The sequence below is a fragment of the Colius striatus genome, chromosome 2 (assembly GCF_028858725.1).
Source record: "Colius striatus isolate bColStr4 chromosome 2, bColStr4.1.hap1, whole genome shotgun sequence".
NCBI classification, from domain to species: Eukaryota; Metazoa; Chordata; class Aves; order Coliiformes; family Coliidae; genus Colius; species Colius striatus.
The window spans coordinates 72,317,111-72,337,696 of record NC_084760.1 but is presented as its reverse complement, the minus strand read 5'-3'; the positions used below and the strand labels follow the sequence as shown (position 1 = coordinate 72,337,696).

At 38.9% G+C, this 20,586-nt stretch overlaps 2 protein-coding genes across 2 annotated transcripts in view; one reads left to right on the top strand and one right to left on the bottom strand.

Moving 5' to 3' along the window:
* Window positions 1-1,842: 1,842 nt before the first annotated feature.
* On the top strand, window positions 1,843-5,516 carry LOC133624889 (uncharacterized). Its single transcript, XM_061989924.1, has 2 exons — window positions 1,843-2,062; window positions 4,262-5,516. Exon 2 carries the CDS (start codon window positions 4,302-4,304, stop codon window positions 5,259-5,261), a length of 960 nt encoding a protein of 319 aa, XP_061845908.1. The 5' UTR covers window positions 1,843-2,062; window positions 4,262-4,301; the 3' UTR covers window positions 5,262-5,516.
* Window positions 5,517-8,424: 2,908 nt separating this feature from the next.
* WDR64 (WD repeat domain 64) overlaps window positions 8,425-20,586 on the bottom strand; it is a 72,861-nt gene continuing 60,699 nt past the window's right edge. The window contains exons 19-28 of the mRNA XM_061989624.1: window positions 19,920-19,962; window positions 18,527-18,660; window positions 17,084-17,189; window positions 15,351-15,412; window positions 14,843-14,952; window positions 13,867-14,052; window positions 12,166-12,265; window positions 9,273-9,353; window positions 9,059-9,092; window positions 8,425-8,468 (exon numbers count right to left, since the gene is read on the bottom strand). Coding sequence (XP_061845608.1) covers window positions 8,425-8,468; window positions 9,059-9,092; window positions 9,273-9,353; window positions 12,166-12,265; window positions 13,867-14,052; window positions 14,843-14,952; window positions 15,351-15,412; window positions 17,084-17,189; window positions 18,527-18,660; window positions 19,920-19,962 — 900 coding nt within the window. The remainder of the gene's footprint in view (window positions 8,469-9,058; window positions 9,093-9,272; window positions 9,354-12,165; window positions 12,266-13,866; window positions 14,053-14,842; window positions 14,953-15,350; window positions 15,413-17,083; window positions 17,190-18,526; window positions 18,661-19,919; window positions 19,963-20,586) is intronic.

Below are 20,586 nucleotides of genomic sequence, written 5' to 3'. Positions count from 1 at the left end.
CTTCATAGAAAACACTTCTACACATTATTAATACAAGAATGTCTGAGCCTCAGATGTAGCACCCAATCACTCTCTGCAACTTTGAATATTTCTCTAAGCACTTAGCACTGACTGCATTTGTTTTGAGTACCCATAAGAAATGATGTCTTTGTGTGGTTAAGAGTGTATGGACACAACATTTCTGTAATGCACTAATGCATTGAAATCTCCCTTGACAGTCCTGTTACTCATCAGAGGTTTGCCAGTGTTAAGGTAGGGATGTATAGGAGAATAAGACAAGGAGTGTGTTATTTGTAGCACAATCTCAAATCCAAGCAAAGCCTCACTGAAGTTTGTGAGACTTTTGTCAAAGGAAGACCAAGTAGCTTAGGGCTTAGTAGTAATTTTTGCCTCTTTTTTTCAAAATTCACCCCACATATATCATCAAAAAGTATTTCCTGAGTTCATATGCAAAAATGTAGATATATGGATTTGCAGCAACTGTTTGCAGACATGGCAACTGGCTGTTGACAAGTAGGTACATACATGTAGGAATAGTACCTGTAACACTCATAAAATCCTGAAGGTTCAGTATGTTCCTAGAAGTACTAGAATGTTAACCCCTGTGTTTACACGTAAGCACCCAACAATTTTCACAGAATCACAGAATGGTCGGGGTTGGAAGGTACCTTTAGAGATCATCTAGTCCAACTCCCTGGTAAGGCAGGTCCACCTTGATCAGGTCACACAGGAATGTGTCCAGGTGGGTTATGAAAACCTCCAGAGAAGGAGGCTCTACACTCCCACCTTACCGATCTGTCCTTTTGTCTTTATTGTTCAACTCAGAAGTCTTTTCAGTTCACCATTTCCAGGTCTTTTCTCTGCCAGGCATACCTTGGAATAACTCTGAGTGGAGAGAATGTATTTTCTCAGCCAGAAAGAGATAACGGATGACTTCCAAAGCATAGATGAGTATTCATGCAACTAGATATATCCTTATTATTTTTCCTCTGAAAAATACCTAGATTCCCCCCACAAGACCCAAAAATCAAAACCAGAATTAGGGCATCCATTTTTTGCCATTAAACCTCAAAACCCACTGCATTACCAGTTTTGCCACCTTTACTGACCATATTAACTATTCTGAGTTTGCCTTTGGTGTGGCTGTATGCCGTGGTTTTGTCCAGCCAGGGACAAAGAGCCATGAGGGTGCTCACTCCTCCCCCTCCCAGCGGAACAGGAGGGGAACCAGAGAAAAAGGGGGAAAACCCGCGTAGGTTGAAATAAGAACAGTTTAATAGAACAACAATAATAAGAAACAAGTTTAGGAAAAAACAGTTATAACAGTAAATGAGGGGATATACAAAAGGAATGGTGCGTGCCATTGCTGCTCACTACCCAGGACCCGACACGACTGGTCCTGGCAGTCGAACCCACGTTTCCACAGTGCCGCCCCCGCCCAGCTCCCTGCCTATATGTACTGGGCTTGATGTCAGTATGGTATCGAATACCTGTTGGCCAGCCTGGGTCAGCTGCCCATGCTGTACCCCTTCCTACTTCCTCATTGAAATTAACCCTATCCTAGCCCAAACCAGGACACTGTGCTTCTTGTGGCAAGTTTTTTTGATGTCTAGAAACATATCTCAGTACAGAGAACAAAAACACGCTAAGCTTCTAGTTTACCAGTGCATATTTTTTTTCCTCCTTTCTGAGATCCTTTATTGTGAAATAATAAATCCAGGTGCAGTTGAAGCCTCTCTGCCATGTAGCTGCATGGCTCATCCTGGCCTCTAGAGACTTCTGGGAAGGAGGAAGCCCCAGTGAAGCCAACTGCCACAGTTCTTTCAGTTTCACTTTTGAAAGGTGTGGGGGGAGCAGGAAAATCTCTCCCTTTCTTTTTAGGTAAATCTTCAAACTAGTCCCACAGTGATTACTACCAATTAAAAATATTGTGGATTTCTTTTTTTTTTTTTCATCTCATAGTAATGTAAATTTATCGATGATCAACAGAGAACTTGGAGCCTGTTATACAGTTCGTTTCTACGCACATAGACCTCACCCTTGTGCTGAAGAAGACAAACAGGTACATTTTCTAGCATATGCCTCCTAGTTGCAGGTGCTGAGCACCATCCTTTGGAAAGATGTGTGTTTTGCTATGGTGAAGTCCAGAATAGCAGTTCTAGCCTGTATTACTATGACTTAAGATTTTTCCTCTGCATCCCCTGTCCAGAAAAACTCTTTAAACCAGTCTGGGCTCGTTGGGTTCCCTGAGAACCCAAAATCTGTCCAGAGTCTCACCTGTGCAAAGGTGGCTTTCTCACAGTTAGGTTATTATACAGAGCTCTCTCTCCATGTATCTTTAAGGCATGATCTTGTAGTGCTATGAGCTTGATTTAATCATTAACAAGAAATTGTAAAAAGACAAGCAAAGTGCTGCAGTTAACAGCAAACAGTTTGGCAGGCAGGAAGAAAGGAATAACTGTGTCATCATATTAAAGGTGAGAGTCTGAAAGGAAACCTAAGCCCTTCTGAGGCAGGTGAGCAGCACCTGGGTGTTCTTGCTGTTGATTTATTTAACTTGGTTCTGGGTCCCACTGCACCTGAGGTAAGCTATTCTGAGACTTAGCACACTCTGCATGAGCAGTCTGGGTTGTTTTTTTGTTTTCTGAGAAAAAAGATTTTGAATAATACTTGAAAATATTCCTTTCCCCAACATTTCTGGTAATGCAAACAGTGAACTTGTAGGTGTAAGTCCATGTCTTAGAGGAATCTAGGGAAGTATGAACTCTACAAGGACTTGGATAAAAGCGTGTTTTAAGCCAGTAGCTCAAGGAAAGGGAACTTTTAACTGAATGGTTAAAAAGAAACTAAAACAGCTGCTAATCATGTTTTCCAGAAAAACTGTAGGTTAGATTATTAGGGATCTGACTCCAGCTCACAGACTTTTATGGGACTTCCATCCCAGAAAGAAGAGAGGAAGATAAACATTTACTTTTTTTGTTCAGGCTCATCAGTGTGAACCAGCTCAGGGGGAAGTGGAGGTTGTCTCTAAATAGCCATCAGGATTTCCTCGTACTGGGGAAAGAAGATTTCACTGCATTATTTGGGTGAAATTGCCCTCTCCTTTTCTTGGAGTAGGTGGCTGATGGGCCCTGGGGCAGACTGCACCGTGCTCTCTCAGTATATACTGGTTGCTGTCGTACATGCTCTCGGGCGAGACATTGTGGATGTATTCTTGCAAATCTGCTTTCTTAATCTCTCCTTTGTGCCTATTATCCTCCACATTTCTGCTGGTGACATAATGACAGGGGAAGGACAGATCACAGGGCAGCTTGCCTCATCTGCAGATGCATCTGTTTACATACTTCTCATCTGGCCTACACTGAGGGGGTTTTTATTCATGGAAGTGAAAAATACTCTTTTTCATTCTGCTTTTTGCTGACTTTACTCACTTATTTTACATATGTCTAATACAATTACACTCAAGACTCTGATCTTTATAGAGATGTAATGCCTTCAAACCAGAAAACACTGTCAGCATCTTGCTGAACTACAGCTTTCAAAAAAATGGCGGCAGAGTTAGCAAGGGCTTAAAAATATCTTCACTCCTTTAAAGGGAATGGAGACTTGAAAACTAAAAGAATAGCGTCACTCCTCAATGTACTCAATGGTACCTATCCATAATATTATAAATCAACTCAGCCTGGAGCACCGCTAGAGATAGAGCTTGGTTGTACTCAATTTTTATCAGTCTGCTTATTTTAGACTAGCCCAGTGCAGTTCTGAGCTGATGTAACCTCTAGTTTCCATAAACATGTGGATAATGGAAATTTATTTCATGCAGGCCAATGAGATACAGATGTTCTATCAAATTTTGTTAGAATTTTCTCACATTTCAGATGTAAAAAAAGGGAGGCTTTAGTAGTGAAAAAAAATATCCAATATTTTGCTGGAATTTAGTGATTTTTCTGGGACCAAATGAGATAATCAAATAGTGTTTGGGCTTTCTGGGGAAATGAAGGAGGTCCAGTAACCTACCATTTCCCTTGTCTTGTTATTCTGAGAGAATCCTCTCTTTTGGAAACACTGCATCAGTCACATCCAGCCACACTAAGTGCCCTGTTCATTTTTGCTGCTCATATAAGTACTTTTCTTCTTTGTGCTACATGGAATAAAATTAAGCCAGGTTAATCAGTAACCAATTGTTCCAGCAGCAGCTGAATAGTCTCTCATGCATTCCCAACTGTAATAATAAAAAAATCTGTCTTTTGCTTTTATGTAGGTGCTGATATATTTCATATTGCTGAGTCTTCCAGCAACAAATGAAGAACATGTATCTCTTCCTCCTTTCCATTTTATATTTGCTTTTGAAAACCATTGGCACCAAAGAGGTTATATTTGGTCATAAGCATTTCATTGAGTATGAGGTGGGCAACATGAACCTGATTCTCTCTGTCCCTCATGGTGGGTCAATGGAACCCAAAGACATACCTGATCGAGAAGCTGCCTGTTGGGATGCAAAGACATCCTCTTGCATTTTCTCTCACGAGTGTCCTGCTGGAAGTATTCAAAATTACAAGAAATGCAAAGTGTCTACCAGCCAAGACAGGTATACTATAGAGGTGGCTCAGGCTCTTGCAGAAGAAATCAACGAAATTACTGGTGGCTTCTTCCCACATATCATTATAAACAACCTGCAGAGATTCAAGATGGATGCTAATAGGGAAAAGGAAGAAGCTTGCTTTGGAATTCCCCAAGCAGAACAGGCCTGGGAGGAGTATATGGGATTTTTGACCACTGCAAAGTCACAGATGACAGGGGGCCTGATTCTGGATATCCATGGACAAGCACATCCTGAACGATGGATAGAACTAGGTTACACACTTTCAAAAAAATCTCTTAATTCAGGTGTCTTTTCTGCATCATGTTCCTCAGTCAGCCATCTGGCCAGTCAGCTAGTCAATGTGTCTTCTGAGACTTTGGTTGCAGGTAACAGAAGTTTGGGTAAATATATAGAAGAACAAAATAACAGTTATGTTTGTGTGCCTTCTCCATCCAATCCTAGCCCAAATAATGGGAGCTATTATAGTGGTGGATACATAACAAAGACTTTTGGTTCCGGTAGTTCTGGCACCGTTGATGCCATTCAGCTTGAGCTGCCCCAGTGGGTGAGGGCAGCTGAAGAACGTCCCAAGTTTTGTAAAGCACTAGCAAGGGCTGTAATGAAATTCTGGAAAACTAACTACTGCAGCCAGCTCAACCATGAATTCCTGCCATGCTGAGAGAAGATGCTGCTGCTGCTTTGCCATGCTGCTGCTGCTGCTTTGCCATGCAAAGACATCAACATAGAGAAAATCCACAGCCAGTACCAAGAAGTCCATAAATACAAGCTTTGTACTATTGAAAAGACTGCCTGAAGATCAGTGTGTGTGTTTGGAAGCATCACTTGCCTGGTATGCTTTTCCATGCTTAATTTCTTTCCAGAAGCATCCTCTGTTCTCTAGCATACAATAAACAACTATTCTTCCTCTAAAGAATTCTGTGCAGTGCAGTGTCTTAATGTGAATGAAATCTCACTGCTTTGCTTGTGACAACTGGATAATACCATCATGTAAAATGTTTAGGAGTAGGACCAGTTTCCGTCTGGTGTTTATAAAGCCCTAGGATTTTGAACTCTTCAAGTAAACAGCAATGCTGAGCAATGACATGCAGTCTGAAAAACTTGAGGATTTGTTAATATGAAAAAAGTCTAAGAGCACTGTAATTTTGTCACAATTTAAAGAGCACAATGGTAAGGTAGTAACTACATAGAAGCCTGCTAAAGGTAGTGCATGCATGTCATGCAATTTTTTATAGCTTTCCTTACAGCATAATTCCTTCCTAAGAGCTGGTCCATTGAATTAATTCAACTCTTATTGCTGAACAGGACCCTGTATGGTATGGAATATCTGGTCTGTTCACATATTATCAACACTTCTAGTCACAAAACCAGAACATAGCACTGTACAGGCTGCAATGAAGAAAATTACATTCATGTCAGACAGATCCAGTACAGTTGATCATAATATTTAAAAATATACACCCACAAGATATTTTGCTAAAAAATCCCTGCAGTATTATGCCCGAATCATAACATAGCCCCATAACAAGTTGAAGAGAGGCAAATCATTGCCAGTCATTGTATATTCTCTTTATCAGAAGACAGTCTTTCCAATAAGGCTAGCAGACAAAGCTCTGTTCACTACCAGTAATACAGAAAACTTGCTACTTTCCTCAAAATAGTAGGTAATAATAGCACCAGTTACACGGGTAGTCCTAAATACTCACTATGGTGAGACATTTGGCAAGGCACCTTTAGCTAGACAAAGGATGACAGAATATGTATTCTGTGACCTCTGTCATGTTGTGACACTGTCCTGAAATACCAGAAAGGATTCAGGGAGTCATTACAGGAAATTAATTGAACATGAGTTCAGTTTGCACTCTTATGGCTTAGAGGATGAAGATGCTCTTTGAAAGCACAAGCAAGGAACTAACAAGCAGAAACAGCTGGGCATATTAACTCTTTGTTATGTGTATGATGCTTATAAGACTGTGAGTATAAAAGACAAGCTTACAAGATTTTGAGTTCTGAGGCAAATGCTTAAAAAAAAGTTAACCACTGTGATGGAAAGAGATAAAAGGGTGATAGAAATCAGCCCTATTGTGAGAGAGTCCCAAACCTCAAAATAGAGTTAACTTTGCTACCAAGGGTAATTGAGAGGCTGATAGAACCTGGATAAAGGAGAAGACTGTTTTGTTTCTGCCTGCAAAATCACTCACAGTGTGACGGGTTTGTGTGAGGCTTCTTTGGCTAGCTAACAAGTAGAGGGGGCTGCAGTGGTGGCTCCATAAGCACTTCTCAAAACAAGCACTTCTCCCACCCCTGGCTCTGAGTTGGACCTACCTCTGGCCTGGATGGGCCAATCCAGTGTCTCTGCCATCATTATGTAAGAAGGGAAATCTGTAATGCATAGGAGGAGATGGAAGGGTAGGACAAGATGGAAGTGACCATGTGAACTCCATAGTCAGAGAAGGAGGAAAAGAGGAGGAGCACCAGACCAGAGACTCCCTTGCAGCCTGCGGTGAGAGACCTGCTGTGCCCCTATGACCCACGGAGGGCAATGGCAGGACTTCCACAGCTCCGCAAGGACCTCGTCCCAGAGATGTGATTGCACTTGGACAGGCAAGAGACTGTGTGAGGAGGTGGCCGTGGTGTAGGCCATGCTGGAGAGCCTGCAGGGAGCTGCAGCCCTCCAGATGAATGCAGGTTGGAGTGGCCTGTGCAGGGCTCCCCAGCCTGTGAGGGACCCTGCACTGGAGCAGGGAGGACTGGTGAAGAGTCCTCCTGCCCTGAGGAGAGAGTAAATGGCAGAAGCCATCCGGACTGACTGCAACAGGACTGGCTGCATCATCTATTCCCAGCCCCCCTGAGCTGTTCAGTGGGAGGAGGTACAGGACATCCTGGTACAAGACACCAGGATCAGGTAGATGAGCTGGGAAGAGGGGAAGGGTGGGGGAAAGGTGGAATTAAAGGGCTGGCTGTGCTTTTCATCATCGTGCCACTCTGAGGTGTTTTCTATTTATGGTTTTGATTGGTGGCATATTCAGTTTCCTTTTCTTCCACAAGATGAGTAGTCTTGTCTGTTTTGCCTGGGACTATAAGTAGCAATTGAGCCCTCCCTGTCCCAAAGTACTTCTCTCTTTCCTGTCTTGTTGGGAAGGAGGAGGAGTGAGTGGGTGGCTGATTGTGGTTCTTTGTTCCCATCTGGGCTAATACCATGATGCCAGGAATCTTTAAATATGGCCATTTCTCATTATTTTAACCTAGTTCTCAATCTTCCTTCTGTCTTATCTCCACATGATTAACAAATAAATCTAAATGTTTCTGGAAGAAGACATTTTGACTAGGGTACTGTGGCATATGTGCACTACCTATGGAACACCTCATCAAGTCTCTGCCTACCTAAGGACTCCAAAGCTCCCAAAACAGAAGAATGGTTAGAACAGTACCTATGGAAAAACATTTCTTGAGCTTCAGTCTGTACCACTAGCAAAAGAAGAATTTTTGTAGATCTATGGCTCTCAATTTTTAACCACTTAATCATAGTAAAGTGCTTCTCCTTTTTAACTATCAAAAAGTGGAATGAGATAGGATTTTCAATGTGTATCTTGTTATAATCATACACTGGCTGTATTAGAATTTTTTCTCTGCATGAAGGACTGGAATAGAAATAAAGATTTTAACTCTATGTGTTCTACTTAATAATGAAATGGATTTAAATATAACAGGACAACAACAGAGGAAAAAAATAAAATAAGGAACCTGCTAATTCACTTTCTTGGAGATGGATTCTGTGTTTATTTGTATTGACCTTATTCTCCACTGAAACCTGTCTCTCTTGTCTATCCAATGGGACTGGATGTCTCAACTTTGTTACAATGAAGATCTTTAAAGAAATAAATCACAAAATTTCAAGAACTAATTAATATATTCAGATGAACAGATCACTTTCATAGTGTTTTGTAATAGCACAGACAAAAAAAAGTATCTGTTGTGCATGTAGCTCACAGGAAATGTCTGATCTTGTTTTATTGTAAATCCATTGCAGTGCCTTTGGCTTCAGCTCCCAACTTGCCAAGGGACAAGACAGCCTGTATTTTGTCGTCTTCTGGAAGAAAACCAAACAGATTTCCAAGGCACATTAATAGTCAGAAGAACAGCATATGTGACAACCATTTGAACACTGTGCTCCCAAGTTTCCTGTTTTCTGCTAGGGAAGATTCTTTCCATCCTATGATAGGTGGGATGTACAAGGCTGTGGACATTCTGCTCTTTCTCCTTAGAAACCTAGAAAGCTTTGCTGGACAGCTTGCAATAAATCAAATCAATAGTACCCATAAAACTGTATTAACTTACAATAGCCAAAGCTTTGTGCAGATAAAAATCAATAGTTTTGGGGCTGGCTAAAAGTAGAGTCTGAGCAAAAAGTTAATTACAGAAGGTTGAACAGGAAAAACGAACATCTAGAATACTCACTTTGCAGCACACTCTCTTCTACTGTCTTCCCAAGCTTCCATCAAATGGAGAATGGAATCAGAGAGGTAGTAAAGCAAAGCACATTAGAAAAACAAATTGAGAAGCAGATAGTTAATAACAGAATGTCACAATACATAGTTGTAATATCTTACTAGTGCTAATGGCTTCTGCTGTATGACTGCTGCCCCAAAAAGCAGAAAACTCTTGTGCTTACCTCATATAAAGGAAGAAACCCAAATACTGCACCAGCCTCTCTGTTTCCAGACTCAAAAGTTTCCAAAGGTTGTCTGTAGATCTGACCAAGGGAAGCCAAAGTCAGTGCATTACTAGCTGATGACAAAAGGTAATGGAGACATTACTTCTGTTATTGAATTGCATGATAACATTCATGTTAACTGAAGAAATGTATATCATTACTATCTAGAGAGATTATGGATTATGTCCAGGTTTTCTTTGTACCGTGGGAAGGCTGCCTTAAGCTTTTTTTAAAATTAGGATGGAATCTGCTATAGAAAATTCCAACAAAATACCAACTTTCCAAAGGACACAAAATCAAGACTGTTAACAGCAAAATGTTTTTTATCACCCAAGTTAAAGCTAGTTTTAAACACTTAGTTCTCTCACCTATTAACACCTTGGATAAGCTCAATAAAGGAATCAATTTCAGGCTTCTCGTCAAGATTTGGTGGATGCATGCTATCAGAGGACTGCAAAAGTCTAGCCAAGGGATAATGGAGTAAGATCCCCGTTCAAGATGACAGCTTCATCACAGGGCTGTCAGTCTGGCTGTCCTTCTATTGAGCTTTGCAAAAAACAAACAGTTCAGCAGCCAGTTGAGAAAGATGCAGATGAACAAGACATTTTTGCTGCTAACTGTTGAAAGCTTTGAGTTTGTGAAAATACTTCGGGTACCCTGATGATTCATCCACACTCATATGAATCCTGAGACTTCCCTAGGTATTGTACTTATAGACACAGCAGTAAATGAAACTCTCTACATGATATAGCTGTGATTTCACCTCTGAAAGACAATTTATGGTTCTCTAAAAAGGAAAAAAAAAACGCACCTACAGGTCGAAATACTGCAAAGAACTCTGTTCCCATCAAATTTAACAATATGAGTTTAATTTGAAATGAGATTTTCTACTTATATTTTTTCATGGTCTTGAATACATTATCCAGTACATCACTGATTGTGCTACATTAGTAACAGTTTAAGAGATGCCACACTTTCAACAATGTAAAACATTCCTAAATAAATCTCTTGCAGTGTCTGTCAATTCTAAGTGTTATACATGTGCATTAATTACTAGGCATTACTCATTTCTGAAAGACAGGACAACTGAATTACGTTGAGCTAATCATATATACTACATATTTGCAGAACCACTGAATACCATAACTCTAGTCTGAAGTGCAAACTGGAGCCCACTGGTTTATTCTGCAGTAAGGCAAATGGTAGAAAGCCAAACCTTTTTCTCATTAAAAGCTCAATCAGAAGGGGACCTCAGTGCAAACACGTATCAATTATCCTCTGCTATGAGACCTCCAGTGAGCCCTCTTTTCAAATGACTAGGTAAAATCCAAAGCAGAGCTAACGTGTACCATAACGTACTCATACACTGGCTCTACTACAGCAAATATCATGTTTTGTAATCATCATTAACATATTTTTTCCACTAACACTGTTCTGTATACACAGTGCTGTATCTACAGCTGTTGAACAGCAGGGAACCATACTCTTATGGCACAAATGCAGCTACATCAGTTTCCCTGTGATTTAAACATAGGCTGCTCTGGATACTCTGCAGCAACTGTGACTGGTAAAACTGTGACCTACGGGAGTTCACCAGCCTGTTGCTTGCCTTGGGGTGAAATGACAGATTACCTCAAAACTATATGCTTGACTACCTTTGCTTAGCAGCAAGTAAACCACTAGCTTCAGATAGTCAAGCACCCAGATGATGTGAGAGCACATCTTGTATCCTTGGTGATACCAGTCAGCAAAGACGGAGGAGCTCCAACAAAATTGTAGAAATTATTCATAACGATATCTAAATTAATTCGGAACACTCCTGGTTTGATTTCATGTGAAGCCTGAAAGAACTGCTGTGTATAACTGGGGATTCTGTAGGATGACCATGAGCTAGCAATGTGCCCTAGTGGCTAAGGTGGCCAATGGTATCCTGAGGTGTATTAGAAGGACTATGGGCAGTACGTCAAGAGAGGTTCTCCTCCACATCTACTCTGCTCTCATGAGACCACACTTGGAATATTGTGTCCAGTTCTGGGCCCCACAGTTCAAGAAGGACAGGGAGCTGCTGGAGAGAGTTCAGTGCAGGGCCATCAAGATGATGAAGGGAGTGGAGCATCTCCCTTATGACGAATGGCTGAGAGAACTGGGGCTCTCAGAAGAGGAGACTGAGGGGTGACCTCATTAATGTTTATAAATATGTAAAGGGCAGGTGTCAGGAGGATGGAGCCATTCTCTTCTAGAAGTCCAATGACAGGGCAAGGGGCAGTGGGTATAATCTGGAACACAAGAGGTTCTAAAGAAATGCAAGGAAGAATTTCTTCACTGTGAAGGTGAGGGAGTACTGGCACAGGCTGCCCATATGGGTTATTGAGTTGCCTTCTCTGGAGACATTCAAAACCCACCTGAACAAGTTCCTGGGTGACCTACTCTAGCTGGTCCTGCTCTGGCTGGGGGGTTGGACTGGATGATCTTTCGAGGTCCCTTCCAGCCCTTGAGATTCTGTAATTCTGTAATTTCCTATTCTCATGTTTTCACACTTTCTTTAAGTAAACTTAAGATATTTAGGATTTTTGTTGGAGCTCGTGAAACTTCTTGGATTTTTTAATACCGTTAAACCAGACAAGTGAATGAGTGTGTACTACCTTCTAAATTGGAATTTGGAACAATGAGGATGAAAACCAGAGTTGCTTCTTTGATCCTTCTCTTTATGCTTTTTTGTTCTAGCTTGTGCATTGAATTAGAAGGATTTATAGAGTTATTTATGACTAATTGTATTTCTAAATGAGAAATACAATTGCATTTCTTACGTGTTGCATAGAACAGAAACAAATTTTTCATATATATCAGCTACCTTTGGAGAAGCCAGAGCTTTGAAAAACTTAAATTCTTGAATCATGTCCACATGTTTAGACTTTCTTAAAACTGAAGGTGATCTGGTCAGTGACTTCCACCTGGATACACAAGACAGAAAAAAATCAGATGCTCCTATTAAAATGGTAAATTTGAATGCAATATTATTAACTGGCTCCAAAAGAAAATAATTTTGAAGTATAAATTATTCCATATATCTTCAAATTACAGTTTATTTGAGAGTCTTCATAGATGTCATGAAGTGCTTCACTAACATTTTATCAGTCTAGATACTGGCTTGTCATCTTTAGAAGGTTGGAAATGTTAATATAAAACCATTATTTACCACAGTTGGGTGCTAACTCACTGATAATGGCTTTTCAGTATATGCCACTTTCATAACAAAAAAGGTTTCCTCTGCTAATGTGTTTGGTTTCCAAATTTAATCACAAGAAGAAATGATCTAGAGTGTCTATTAGCATAGATTAAGAGTTTCATCTGTAATCTGAAAAATTAAGACAGACCACACAAGCTAAGGAATGATAAACTACAGAGGGAAACTGAGACTGTTCTTCTACATGGGTCTATCAACCTGCTGACATTTTTCAACAGATCACCTGAGACACTTGTTTAACTATAAGCACTTATGCTATTCAATTGGGTTTATACATTTCAGGTACAGATATTTGAGGAATATCTGATAATAGCAATTATTACTTGATTTGTTTGTTGCAATTCTAAAATATTTTAGTAGTGATTTATATCCAATAAGTGAATTGTAGTAGTAAAAGGAAGATTACTGACTTGACCACAAGAGAAGCTTCCATATCTTGTAAAGAACAAAGCCTAGCATCTATAGTAACACAGGGTGATGGGTGGCTAGCTATCCATTACACTATTTCGTATAAGTAATCCAGAGGAACTGAGTTACTCTGGAGGTGACAGCACACAGAGTATATAGAATAAGACAGAAATTTTCTATTGCACAGCATGTGGCCATTTTTTTTTTCAGTTCTCTGCACAGTTAAACAGGCATCTCATTTGCTTTGAGTCTAGTTAATATATTTTAAAATATGTGATGGCCATTTTCATTTACTGAAGTATTTGAAGAGTACTCAAAAAGTAGTCACAGTTTGACACAGACATGTCATTCATGGAAAATTGCTTTAAGGTTATCTGGCTTAATTATAGTATCTTTGATTGCAGAGGTTTCAAACTAGCTGCTGCCTATTGAAAAGGACTACAGGGGTTAGTCCTTCACACAGCCAAGCACTTCTCTATATTGATGAGCTACTATTCTGACTTCAGAGGGGCTACTCACATTAGTAAGAACTCAATGGAATAAGTTATAGCAGGATACCTACCTAAATGGGGCAACAGTAAACCGTCTTAGAGATTTCCTGTAGTCCCAGAGTGCTTTCATTAAAAGGCAGCTAAGAATGCACATGGTAAATGAAAACTTACCACGAAAGCATGCATGACTTTTTAAACCCTGAAGTAATTTTTTCCCAGATTTGGACTGCTTTGTTACTAAAGGCATTGTGCATATTGCCTCTGAAGATTCGTGCTGCAGTGTTTGTTTAGTGGCAACTCACCAATTAATGAATCAAGAAGCATCAGCACTAGAAATATGACTTAAGCTAGAGGGCCAAAGCTCTCTGGCTTGGCTTGTAACTAACCCACATCCCTTGAGAACTCTTACTTCTCCTTGTCCAGCATGAGAGGATATTCAAGCTTCTTCTTTTCCATATACTTGCTTTCCTCTTTAATTATAGTAGGGAAGGTATTAATGTCACAAGGCAAAATCAACCGACTGATATCTGACAAATCAAACTTCCTGGGTTGTCCAAAGTAACCAAGATAGTATCCGTTCATGGCATGCCAAAGCCTGCAGACATAGTAGAAGAAGTGTCAAAGGACAGAGAGGGAAAATGGATACTTTTAGAAGTGAAAAAATATCAATCTACATTATCAAGTTCTGTAGCACTGTTCTAGAGTTCAGCATGCTAGTCATAAACAAACAAACAAACAAAGAGATTGAAGTTCACTTTTTATAATGTAAGAAGTAACCCGAGAGAAAAAAAATAATCTCTGAAGGATGTTGTAAAAATGATAAACCAAAGAAACAGTTCATCTTTACAATTATGAAACTTAGGAGTAAAGGCACCAATATCCTGAATTGCTTCCACCTAAGGTGCTGCCACCAGAGCAGAACCTACACAGAACATTCTCCCAAAACCCCAAAAGAAACCTCTTCAAGTGTACTTGTTAGCCAAGAAGAAATTGCAGTTGTCTATAAAGCATTTTCAGAGTGCATTGGTTTATAATTGTATAAGCATTGGTAAGATGTAATGCTTATGACCCATGTCAATTTAACAAGTATTCAAAGTTAAAATAGGATTAGAACAGGAGATAATTTCTAAAATGATGGAGCTGTTACCTACACATTCAAGGTCACCTCAATGAAACAAAATCACAGTCTGCAAAAGGTCTGACTTCCTGAGAAAACTCGAAGTGTTACATCAAAAAATCAGTTCTTTCAGGTGCAGAACAGAAAATGCACCCAATGCTTTATTATATCTCAGTTCTAGCCTCTAATCAAGACCAGCAAGAGGAGGAACTTTGGAGATAGGTCAACTGATTGGCATTGCAGTAATAAATATTAGTCATTTTTGTACCTGACTGAACCATCAACAGATGCTGTCACTATCACATTTTTCTCCTCTTCATGAAATAAGTCAATCACTTCAGTAGAGTGTGCTCTCCAGCACAGCTCCTCCTTTATTTGCTGAGGGAAAAAAGCAACACAACCTCATGTCAGGCAGTTCTGAATGCAACCATGGTTGTAAACTTAGTGGATTTACCAGCATGGCTTTCTGAAAATGAAGAGGTGAAAAATATTCTTCCATGAAAAGTCTGCAAATGGCGTATGGTAGAATCTCTGCTCAGGGGACATGGATAAATTCGTTCCTAACATAGCCTCTTTGAACACAATGGAATAATGCTAACAGCATTTTACTCATGAGTTTTTTGTGTTTCACAGCAGCAACTTATTACTTCAAGCAAATGACATGACCTTTATGTGCAGGAAACATTTTTAATCCCTGCAGAGTTCTGAGTCCATTTTTCATTGTTTCTTTTATCTTAACTGTTCAAGTTAAGAAAATCTGTCAGATTTTTCCTTACGTTTTTACTATTTTGTGGATCTTCTAAGAATGAGGCAATGCTCCAGCACATAATATGTCCCTCTGTTTAAGAAAGGAAAAAGCAAAACATCAATAAATTTCATTACATTTAGTCACCGCTACCATATGTGCTAGGTAAATATTGGGCAGAATGAAGCAGAAATTACAGGTCAGTTAAAGTTAGTTTAAGGTGAATGTCCCTGTCTCATTGTCAAGCACAGAGTAGAAAATAATAGACCGTTCATTAACATGCAAATAAATAAATATACTCTCTATGAGCCATGTGTCATTAAATGGATAGGTTTGAAATTGAAAGAATGTGGGTTTTTTTCTTTAAATGATATGAGTGTAAAATAAGAGTCATCTGGTCATGACAGTTACTTGCTTCAAAAACTAGGTATGAGAGCATCCTGGGGATTCAACTGTTTTTCGATCCCGATAAAATGGACAATGTTTGATTAATTGCATACACATTTAAAACTCAATGTTTTACAACACCTTAATGCTCTCATGTGAAGCTAGAGTCAAAAGAAACATTTTCTCTATGACTCACAACTGCTCAGTTTCATGTATAGGCTCTCTTTTTCCTGATGAATTTGTCTCTCATTTCTACTACTAGACAGAGGAATCTTTTTGTGTAATTCCATTTCATACTGATCACATCTGGTTTCTAGGACTGTACATTTGCAAGCAAGCAAGGAGGCTGACAGAGAAGTTGACCTTTTCCTACCAAGGAAAAAATATGTAATGGGAATAAGAAATTGGCAGAAGCCCTTCAGATAAAAAAGAAGGAGGCAGAAAGCATGAAAAGCATATACAGTGGCACAAATACAAAAGCACAAAGAGAGAGTAGCAGAATAACAGGTAATAGGGTGGATACTTTTCCACAACTAACTAAAATCCTATTCAGTGCATGCTGGCTTCCTGATCTCATTTTTTTATCAATGGGGGGAGGAAACTCTCCCTCTTTTCTGCATCAACATCAAGCTACTGCTCAATTTTGAAACACATGGGGAAAAAAACAACTTACTCCATTTAACTTCTGACAGCATAAGAGCAGGAAGCTGGCAGGGAAACAGTTCAATGGGTATTTCTGAATAAAAGTGACACATTAAAGGACAAAAACCTCATATGACAGATGCAGAGAGGAAAATTGCCAAGGTTATTCTAAAGGTCTGGAGGAGAATCAGACAGCAGATTTTCTGCCAAATGAAAGGCAGATTTGGTGTGAAATTAAAAGCCTAACAATGAGCTAGTAGCTCACAAGTATTTTCTTTCCTTACATAGCAGTGCACTGTGGTAACTATTCCTGTGCACGCCGTATCAGCATCTGTCTTATGGTTCTTGGTGTAGCCACAGCTGCAGTTTTTAATGTAGTTTAATTACCATTGATGTGGGTTTTTTGGTTTTTTTTTTTGTTATTCTTAGCACTAAACTTTGCCCTTGGTATTAATACAGTAATTCAGACGGAAAGCATATGAAAGACTTCTGAATGAAGAAAATGATAATGTCTTTTACAGAGACAATTCTACTAATAATGCTGCTAATGCTGAGCTTTAATATACCACCCTTTCATACTAGAAACCACTTTTTTTCTGTTATTTAATTATAGCTTTGATGGAGAAAGTCTGGTAACATGTGGGCTTTAATTTCCACATTTCTCACACATTTAGAGCATAATATTTTGTGGTCCTACATACTGTTTTAAACAGAATGACTAACACGTTTACTCACCCTTACTGCCTGCCAAAAGTGTTTTAGCAGAGATGTCTGTACGTAGTGCTGTCAGAGCAACTGAAGGATGTTTTGAAAATGGCAAAATTTCTTTCATTAAATTTCCCTAAAATAAATAAACAAAACCCCACATATTTCTCTTTATAATATCTACTTTAAAAAACAATCAATGCATCAGAAGTTGAGTGCCATTGATTTGATCTATTCAGCATTACTCAGCTCATATGTATTCAGAAAGCTGCAAAAAAAATTAGTTTCCTAATCTACTCAATAACCAAGATAGCTGGGGTGTAGTCTTCTGGATTGTTGTCTCTTCTACATCAAAAGGACAAGCTATTTCACTCAGGCAATTCAGTCTAGCTGTACCTACCACTGCTTCCCCACTTATCATTTGTTATGGAATATCATGAGTATGTACTTCATTTGCTACTGAAATCTTGTTTGTTACTGCAAAAGGATCCATGATAGCTCCCTCACCAACTTGTTCTGTTTTTCAAGTGAGCACCAGTAGACTTGCTAACCCTTACTGCCTTTTCAGGTTTAGGAAGAGGTGAAGCAGAATGTCTTGCTGATAAGGAGATTCATGACTCTGTTATCCAGGTAATGACAATCACATCAGTGGTGATATCATTGTCATCTGAACTTGGAGATTCTTCTAGGAATCTATATCAACTATGAAAACAATAAAGCCCAACAAATCCCTCACCTACTTTACTTGAGGACAGACATCATCTGTTTTTGCATAAAATGTCTGCAAAGCTACCTCATTATCTTTCTGAAAATTTCTCCCTATGACTTGCCTTTGCTGCGATCCTCATTAAAGCTTTATATAGCTGGTGTATTGTCAACATTATGTGTGTAACAACCAATATTACCTGATCACATCATGGTACTCCCCTTTCTTACTGTATTTACTTTGTATCTCTTGTTTAGACTAATATGTTTTCACGAATACAGTCTTACAGATCTGAGGTGGTGTGACAACTAAGCTGTTGGCATTCTCTTGCATGACTGGCTTTACAAGCTAATTACAGCTGTAGCCACTATGTCTCTCCTGATTTTTAGCCCTGATTCTCTCGAATTGTAACCCTAACAATGCTAGCTGGCTTGTGCAATGTTCCAGACACATTTCTCCTCTTCTAAGGAGAAACTCTGCCTTGCCGATCAGGTGGAAAAATCAACTTCTAGACTTTCACATAAATTTACAGTCAGTTTTTGTCATAATTATTTTGAATCATGTTTCTTCATTTTCTGAATGTCATGAAACCCTGCTACAGTTACTTAAAGCAGAATTAATTTGTGTTCATGGAAGAAACTATCAACCAAAAAAATGCAATAAAATATCTGCTACTGCAATTGCTAGTTAATAAACATGCTTCTAAAGATTGGTAAAGTTATCTTCTCAAAGGTGCAGTCCCATCCCAAAGACATTCAGACAGCTACCTGAATGCTCCACAGGTAGATACAGCCATTTTCATGAGCAGATGCCAGCACTGGTGAGTATCCTGCTACAGCTTTGGGTAACTGCACATTCATCTTCAAGTTTTGGATGTTCCTGTACCTAGTTGTGCTTTCTCCTTTGTAACACAAATGACCATGTATTGTCTCAATAATTTTTAGTACTGCTTTTGAATACACAGAAATTACAAAATGCTAGCAAAAAAAGAGGTCCATTTGAAAATAGATACCATCATCAAGATGGCATTACTCTGAATTGATTACAGATATGGATAAAAGACAGCTGAAAAGAAATTAAACCAATCATCATGGTCTTACCTAAATCAGCCAGAACTATTATTCTACAATGCTGGGGAAACTAATTTAGAGCACAGCAACAGATATTACAGGATCTGCATGTACCACTGAGAATGAAGGAGTGCAAGACAGTCATCATCAGGAGAGGTGAGAGGCCATTCGGCAGACTATGGATGAGGTTTCTAGAGATTACTATAAAATCATCAATGAAGAGAAGTTTAGTAACTAAATTACCCATAACAATTATGGAATCATAGATTTCTACACTTATTTCTCCAGTTCAAAACTTTTGCTAAATGCATGATGCTAGTCACAGGGAACATTTTTGAGTTCTTGCTATGACTTTCCCAGACCTGGATGTGCTGATGGATGGTCCTATGAAGGTCCTCAGTGAAACAGATATTCTGTGGATGCAGGACCTAACATGAGGGTCTGTTTTGTTAGGCAGCTTCAGGGCTTAGGGATATTCAGATTTCAGGGTATATTTTCTTTACAAAATAAATCTTAAATCCAAATTTCTTGTTATTGGGAAAGTCTGCTTTCCAGCAGAGGATGTCTAAAGGATTCAGAAGAACCTAGACAGTTTCAAAATCACTGACTCCATTTGCACAGCCTTAACAGTTAAGCACTTTGCTGTCTCTTTTTGTTTAAAGGTTTTATATTATATGGAAGATTTTTCCTTCTAAAATTTCATCTGCTATTGAAAATTTTGTCTGTGATGCCATTCACTCACAGTTGACTCAAGTTGGTTCTTGCTATACCATTTTAATAACTCTTTGCTTGAATATGTGGAAGAGAAGTATATGTAGCTGACATTTACAAATTCTGCAAGGTTTTCAGCATCATGTCTATTTAGAAAAAAACCCAGCAATTAAACCCTTGCATATCCTGTATCCTGGCCTGGCTTTTGGAAAATAATTGCAAATCATGAGGGAGCAGAACATATTGACATGTGTCATCCCTCTAACAAAGATATTTCAATTATTCTAAGTATGCTTTGCCAGACAAACTCAGTTTCTATGGTAATCTGGGCAGAACTCATGGATCAACAACAAAGAGAATGAAAAACATCTTTCCATACCTGTTATTATTTGACTATTAATTTCATCACTTTTCATATTTTCCTAAAAGCAAGAAAACATAACAGAATTAGAAAACAGAACTTGGATGTAACTACAGAACAGTTCTCTAGTTGAAATTTTTTTTCAAATGTTGTTTGGTTTTTTTTTTAATTTAAGGATTAAAACATTCATCCATTTCCATTCAGTCTAGGACAGCACTAAGTGAAAACAAGAAACATTTAATCTGAAGAGAATCAAAATCACAGATGGAAAAATCACAAATTAAATTAATTGGAATTTAGGAGCATGCTAAAGGTAAATTTGGCTAAATGGTATCAGTTTCTTTGGACAAGCAAGTCAATCACTTATATGAATGTAACCTATAGTTCTTAGAGAGTTCAGAAGATGCATATAGTCCTGTTACTGCCTTGAGCAAAGATGAACAGAGTGTATAAATACCAATAATATTTACTCATATCTGCATCTTCAGTATGAGAATTGTGACAATCCTTCATTTATGCCTTACTATATAGACTTCTGAGGATCCCCAAGCTGACAGTAATCTGCACATTGGCGTCAAAAATTGTCAAGTCAAGTAATGCAGGAAAAACTATGCAGCCACAAGTGTTTGAGGTATCTTAGAAAAGGATAAGCCACTACAATCTTGCCCCACCTATTGGACATGGA